General features: G+C 46.4%; 1 protein-coding gene across 1 annotated transcript in view; it reads right to left on the minus strand.

Annotated features, from left to right (window-relative positions):
- Nucleotides 1–5,774, minus strand: part of LOC130488734 (ATP-binding cassette sub-family C member 12-like) — a 54,579-nt gene extending 48,805 nt beyond the window's left edge. Inside the window, exons 1-2 of the mRNA XM_056862373.1 lie at nt 5,691–5,774; nt 1,900–2,066 (exon numbers count right to left, since the gene is read on the minus strand). Coding sequence (XP_056718351.1) covers nt 1,900–2,066; nt 5,691–5,774 — 251 coding nt within the window. The remainder of the gene's footprint in view (nt 1–1,899; nt 2,067–5,690) is intronic.
- Nucleotides 5,775–7,295: the final 1,521 nt, after the last annotated feature.

A 7,295-nucleotide genomic window follows, 5' to 3' on the forward strand; every position in this document is an offset into this window, starting at 1 on the left:
TAAATAAAATAGATTTGATGTGACATCTTTTCCGCTGACTACAAATGCCAGTTAAGGAACAAGCAGTTCAGTGGTTCACCCCTTGACCACTGAAGGATGCTTCCATCAACAGCGATTCTAATAAAAATTTTAAAACCATTAAAACCTAAACGAATCCAGAAATCAACTGAAAACCAGCTAAAAAAAGCAATCGAGAGGCAGAGCAGCTTTTTATAAAAACTACCAGCAGTCCTATTAAAAATACCCCTACAATAATAGCATTATTATACTAATGACCTCTGCATGAAGAATAAAATTGGTGTTCAAAAGCTCTCTGAGTAAGTGTGTATTTACTTGTGGATTAAAAAGAGATTGGAGAGTGGGCATCTGGCAGCTGGGAGTTCCACAGCACAAAAGTGGTGGCTGAAAAGACCCTGCTCATAAGTATCTGCCAACTGTATGTCTGATGCAGTGTCCCACAGTAGACACTCTTGGCATCAGATCCTCATGGTAGCTACTCAAACGATCCACTCAACAAGGCCATTTCATCCATTTAGTTCCATTCAGATTATGCCCAGATGTAAGATGTCTGGGTTGTGCCTTTGTGGGAAGGGGTGGGGGCCGTGGCTCAGCGGCAAAGCATCTGCTTGGCATGTAGAAGGTCCCAGGATCAATCCCCAGGACCTCCAGTTAAAAGACCAGGTGCTAGGTGATGAGAAAGACCTCCACCTCAGACCCTGGAGACCCACTGCCAGTCTGAGTAGACAACATTGACCTCGAGGGACCAAGAGTCTGATTCAGTATAAGGCAGTTTCATGTGTTTATGGGTTAGCCATCTGGAGGATTCTTGGTCAAATGTGGCCCCTGAGAAAGTTATATCTCCCTCCCCACGCAACCTTCCCCATTTTTTTAAAGGTATAGGGACTGAGGACTAGCTGTCTATAGTACATACTGCGTGTTGCTGTGAATATGATCTCACTATGTCATTCCTGCATCATTTAACATATCATGTTTAAACGCTTTTGTTTCATTTCAGCTCCATTTTCAGATTTTTGCTTGCTTTCTGATTTCTGTAATCCAAACATTCTTGCTTTGTTTATTAGATGTCCCGTCCTGTTAATTGTGTTTGACCTAAGAAAGGCGGACTATAACTAATGTAAGACGTAGACAAGCTGGAACGTGTCCAGAGGAGGGCAACATGGTGAGGGATCTGGAGACCAAACCATATGAGGAAAGGTTGAAGGAGCTGGGTATGTTTAGCCTGAAGAGGAGAAGACTGAGAGGGGATATGATAACCATCTTCAAGTACTTGAAGGGCTGTCACATACAGGAGTGTGCCGAGTTGTTTTCTGTTGCCCCAGAAGGTCAGACCAGAACCAACGGGTTGAAATTAAATCCAAAGAGTTTCCATATAGAAATTAGGAAGAATTTTCTAACAGTTAAAGCGGTTCCTCAGTGGAACAGGCTTCCTCGGGAGGTGGTAAGCTCTCCTTCCCTGGAGGTTTTTAAGCAGAGGCTAGATGGCCATCTGTCAGCAATGCTGATTCTATAACCTAAAGCAGATGATGAGAGGGAGGGCATCTTGGTCATCTTCTGGGCATGTAGTGGGGGTGACTGGGGATGTGGGGGGAGGGTAGTTGTAAATTTCCTGCATTGTGCAGGGGGTTGGACTAGATTACCCTGGTGGTCCCTTCCAACTCTATGATTCTAAACAAATACTTAAAAAAAAAAAACCTGTAGTCAAGGTAGAGTGAAAAGCCTCTCCCCAAAAATCAAAAGTGGTCCACCCCTTCAATATTATTAGCAAGCTGTACTTGCCTGTGATAGACGGGAGAAAGCAATGGCAACCTTATTTCATTACAGTCTTTTCTAATATTCTTTATTATCATATTCAGAATTTTTAAAAAAATCAGAACCTGCCTTTTTTTCAGGCGGACAGGAATCATTGTTTTTAAACTTGGGCCATATTTATGGCAAAAAGTATTTTCTTCATCTCTGTGGTCCAGGTCAGGATGCAGATAATGCTCGGAAGGGATCATCCCGGTGGTATTCAGGTACCAAGGCTCCCTGTTCTCTGTGAGATTTCTCTTTGGAAAAAAAACAAAAAAACAAAAAAGAGGCTGTTAATCTTAATGAGTTCTCTTTCATGAGTTTCTCTTTTTAAATCTAAACTGGTTTTGCTTTTGCTGGGAAACGAGAGATGTCCCCACAGGAGGGGGAGAACAATGTTGTAAGCTGCTATGGGTTATAAGTGGGTATAAATACCTACAGACATAAAGGAAAGCATGCATGGTTCATTCATTCTGCAGTTAATTTGGTGACTACTTCCTTTCCCAGCTTGGTAAAACTGATCCAAAGCCTGCAAATGACACATAGATGACCTGCATCCAATTGGGCAGCATCCATTCCTAATCAAGTACATTTTTGAGGGTGGCTTCCCCCATTTTTCTATTTCCAAGTACGGTTTCAGAGGGTAGCTCTGTTGGTCTGCAGTCAAAGCTCTGTATCTGAGTCCAGTAGTAGTACCTTGGAGCCCAGCAAGATTTTCACGGTATAAGTCAAAGCGTCAAAGTTCCCTTCATCAGATACAAGAGCTTTGACTGTCGAAACCTTATACCCTAAAAACCTTGTTGGTCTCTAAGGTGCTACTGGACTCAAATGGAATATTTCCAAGTACGTTCTCCTTATAAGGTTCTGGAGGCAGACAAGGACACCAACATGTGCTGAACCAGCTCGACACTACAGCTTGTAATGCTGCATTGCCAGAAGAGATGGTCCAAAGCCCAAGGTTTTTTGGTGCCCTAGGCGAACTGACCTGGATAGCCCAGGCTAGCCCGATCTTGTCAGATCTCAGAAGCTAAGCAGAGTCAGCCCTGATTAGTAGTTGGATGGGAGACCACCAAGGAAGTCCAGGCTCGCTATGCAAAGTAGGGTTGCCAGGTCCCATTTCACCACCGGTGGGAGGTTTGTGGGGTGGAGCCTAAGGAGGGTGGGATTTAGGGAGGGGAGGGACATCAATGCCATAAAGTCCAATTGCCAAAATGGCCATTTTCTCCAGGTGAACTGATCTCCAGCAGCCGGAGAGTGGTTGTAAATGGCAGGAGATCTCTAACGAGTACCTGGAGGTTGGCAACCCTAACTCAGAGCCAGGCAATGGCAAATCCCTTCCTGCTCTATTGAGTGAGCACAGGGGACGCAGGGGACATGGGAACATCATTGGGAGATGGTCCCCCCACAAGCAGGTAAGTGGCAAGCTGAGTGCAACCAGACACAAGTTGTGCCGTTCCGAAAGACCATCAATGCAGCTCTGAAATTCAGCTCATGCAATACGCATCGAAGGTTAGTGGCTGTAGAAAAGATGGCTGATATACACATGCAAAGTCCAGTGAGGAACTCGTCCTCCTCTAGAACTTTAAATCCTGGCCAAGGGTTCCCATTTCTGTCCCGTCCCACTCCTTGCCGTCTCCACGGGCATTTTGTAGTGGCAGGTGCTTATGAACAGGAATGACGATCACATACCTCGCGATGGGTAGCCGTGTGAGTCTGTCTGTAGCAGCAGAAAAGAGCAAGAGTCCAGTGGCACCTTAAAGCCTAACAACATTTCTGGCAGGGCATGAGCTTTCGTGAGCCACAGCTTCAGATTCACATACCTCTCTGCGCTTTCGAAACACTTCTTTTAAGAAGTCCTGCTCTGCTGTGACGTGCTACGTAGATCTCCCCCCACCCCCTTTCTTAGTTCACTTCGACCCGGAAGAAAACGTGGTGGCTTTCATATCCATTGAACTATTTCCCCCAACTGACTGGCTCAACCGTTGTTCTGGACCAGCAGTGAACATTCCAGAATAGGGGAGAGACCATGGGTGAAAACGCACGGTCGCTTTATCCTCCTTTAATCTCTGTTTTAGCCAGGAGCGAACGCACATTAGGCGAAACGCATGTGTTCAATCCTGGCTGAATCCTGGCTGGAACAGGGATTAAAGGAGGATAGAACGACCATGCATTTTCGCCCCATGACTCAGTTGGCAGAGCATTTCTCTGGCAGGCAGAAGGGTCCCAAGTTCAGTCTTTGGCACCTCCGGCTTTAAAAGGATAGCGTAGAAGGTGATGTGGAAAACCTCTGCCTGAGATCCTGGGGTAGGGTTGCCAGGTCACCCCTGGCACTTGGTGGGAGATGGAGGGGTAGGGTTGCCAGAACCAGGTTCAGAAACTCCTGGAGATTTGGGGATGGAGTGGGGAGGGCAGGGGCCTCAGTAGGGTACAATGGCATGGAGTCCGCCCTCCAAAGCATTAGGGTTGCCAGGTCCCTCTTCACCACCAGTGGGAGGTTTTTGGAGAGGAGCCTGAGAGGTAGGGTTGCCAACCGCCAGGTACTAGCTGGAGACCCCAGGGTCTCTCTTGCTTTGTGTTCCAAAGAAATACCGAAACCATTTCCATCAGAAATAAACATTTTGGGTTAAAAGCAGTTCTATGGCTGTAATGTTTCCCTTTTAAGGCATACAACATCAGGCAACAGTACTCACTTCTGGGTTCACCCTTAGGTAGGGTTGCCAGATGACTCTTCACCACTGGAGGTCGATTTGGGGGGCAGAGCCTTAGGAGGGCGGGTTTGGGGAGGGGAGGGACTTCAATGCCACAGAGTCCAGTCGCCAAAGCAACCATTTTCTCCAGGTGATCTATATCAGCTGGAGATCACCTGTTATAACAGGAGATCTCCAGCTATTACCTGGAGGTTGGCCACCTTACCCTTAGATCCATTCAACAAGGAAGAGCCAGCTACAAACAACAGCTTTTATTTGTATGGAAACAATTCCAACAGGCCCCAGCCATAGTTCACAGCAACATCAACTAAAAACTAGAACCCGGGAACATGAACTCTACTCTGTGGGACCTAAAGAACAGTTATGGTTGCCAGGTCCCCCTTCACCACCAGTGGGAGGTTTTGGGGGGCGGAGCCTAAGGAGGGTGGGGTTTGGAGAGGGGAGGGACTTCAATGCCATAGAGTCCAATTGCCAGAGTGGCCATTTTCTCCAGGTGAATTATCCTTTATCGGCTGGAGATCTCCAGGCACCACCTGGAGGTTGGCAACCCTACTAACAGTGCATTCCTGAGGGGAGAGAATCTGGAGTAACTCTCCTTAGGAATGCACCGTCACTCCCATCGATAATGGGGGAGGAGCAGACTTTATACACATATATCACAGTCAATATACCACAGCCATGGATGAGAATGTGAGAAAATGTTATTGTCGGCTGCCTGATCTACAATATCTGTGGGCAAATCATTTACTCCTCGGAATCATAAAAAAATCAAGCGACATGGTCAATAATGCTCATGCTCTGCCCCAAGACATGGCCTCAAAGCCCTTCGAATAAACTAGCAGCTACCCAAAGGATAAGCAGCTATAAGAACAGCTCAGAGAAGTAACAGGGTTGCCAACAGGCCTGGGGGGAAGAGCCCTCTCCTTTTCACAGAGGCAGGACGCATGGAAATGGGCCGCTGAAGCTTTTTTCATGGGAAGGCAAATAACGTCACCTGTTCAATTGCATCCCATTAAGCCTCTCTTAAAGGGGCAGGATATTCTTTCCTCCAGCAACTTGGCAACCCTAAACCTAAGGTCGTCAGCTTCCGTAATAGTTAGAGCTCTGCTTTTAATACTGGTATAGATCTCTACACAGCAGCCACATTCTCCCCACCTCAACGTATTTACTTACATAGGTCAAGCTGACGATTCCATTCTTCTCAGCCTTTGTGCTATTGCTGGATTCGGAAATACGTTTATTCGTCTTCTTGGCCATTCTCTTTTAAGATTGCAGGTCAGGGATCTCTGCAGCAAGAGAAACGAGACAGGGAGGGAGCTGGAGACTTCTCAAACATTTGAGTGACTGGAAAAGCACTTTAAGGAACATCCCCGGCATCTGGTTGTGCAACAAGTCGGGTGGGATTGGGGGAGAGAAAGCAGATCATATTTGAATGATCACCATACAAACACAAACACACACACACACAAGCAAATTTTAATTAGAGCAAACCCATTTCTGCATTCTGGGCATTTCTTTTGGCTTTCAGCATTGTGCAACAGGTTAAAAATTAAAAAACGTTTTGATTCTTCTTTGGGAGACCTTGCACAAAATGTCAATTAATAAAATGCCAGACCACACCTCCCTGTTCTCCCTCAGATTCTTTCATAGCAAATACCAAGGATGCCCATTTACTCAGCCGGCTGGGGAGGCTTTGGCTGAAGCAACCAACAGGCCTAGATGCCTCCTGCGTGACCCTGAGTTTTATAGCCGGGCACTGGGAAGGCTGCAAGCCTATGAACACTTCCTTGGAAGTAAATTCCATGGACTAGCTGCTGAGTAAACATGCCTAGAATCGCACTCCCAGTGGCTCCTCATTCCGTTTTGTTGTGTCTCCTTGGGTCCATTCACAAATATTGCTGTGTGTAAGTGTGTGTGTGTGCGAGAGTGTCTCTCCTCTCTCTCTCTGTGTGTGTAGTTATTACCAACCATGACCCGGAGGAGGAGGAGGAGGAGAAGGAGACAAAGACAGAGAAGAAGAAGAGTTGGTTTTCGCTACCTTTTTAAGGAGAATCAAACCACCTTACAATCTCCTTCCCTTTCTCTCCCCACAACAGACACCTTGGGAGATCGGGTTCAGGTGAGCAGTCTTCTTCAGAACGAAGCCTGTTCAGCAGCTGTTGAAGCTGGTGCTTTTTAGTTGGAGGGTATATCCCTTCAGATAGGACTGGGTGAGCCCCATCTTTTAAATGACCCTTCTGCCTCCAGACTAGATGGATAGTTTGGTCAGACCAAGTTGGCTCTGATTACACGACCCCTACCTCAAAAGGGCCCCAACTATGGGGCTCTAATTAAACCAGTCAAAGATCTATTCGGCTTTTTCGGAAATTGCCTATTTGCCTTCGGGCAGATTTCCAGGTTTTGGTATTCAGTTGACCCGAAACCCAAGTATTACTGAAATGGCTAATTTTGGGTTTACTTTCGGTTCGGGTGTTTCGATATGCACAACCCTGGTCCTGAGCTTATGCAACCAACTGGCATTCAGTTCAGCCGAATAAACAGATTCTTTCATGTCAAGCCATAGAACTGATTTTGGTAAAAATACAGTAGTGAAAAGCTCTCTTGTGAGAAAGGGCATTTCGAAACACTTTCAGCCTGCGATTGAGATTCTTGCCATCGACAGGTAAGAATCCATACCTCCATATTTGGATCAGGCCAAATATCAATCCAGGCTTGCAGACGCTGGGTAGATGCTTCCAAGCATGGTATGAAATTAATGGCATTACCCTGTCCATTCCC

This window comes from Euleptes europaea, chromosome 17 (assembly GCF_029931775.1).
Source record: "Euleptes europaea isolate rEulEur1 chromosome 17, rEulEur1.hap1, whole genome shotgun sequence".
In the NCBI taxonomy this organism is placed as follows: domain Eukaryota; kingdom Metazoa; phylum Chordata; class Lepidosauria; order Squamata; family Sphaerodactylidae; genus Euleptes; species Euleptes europaea.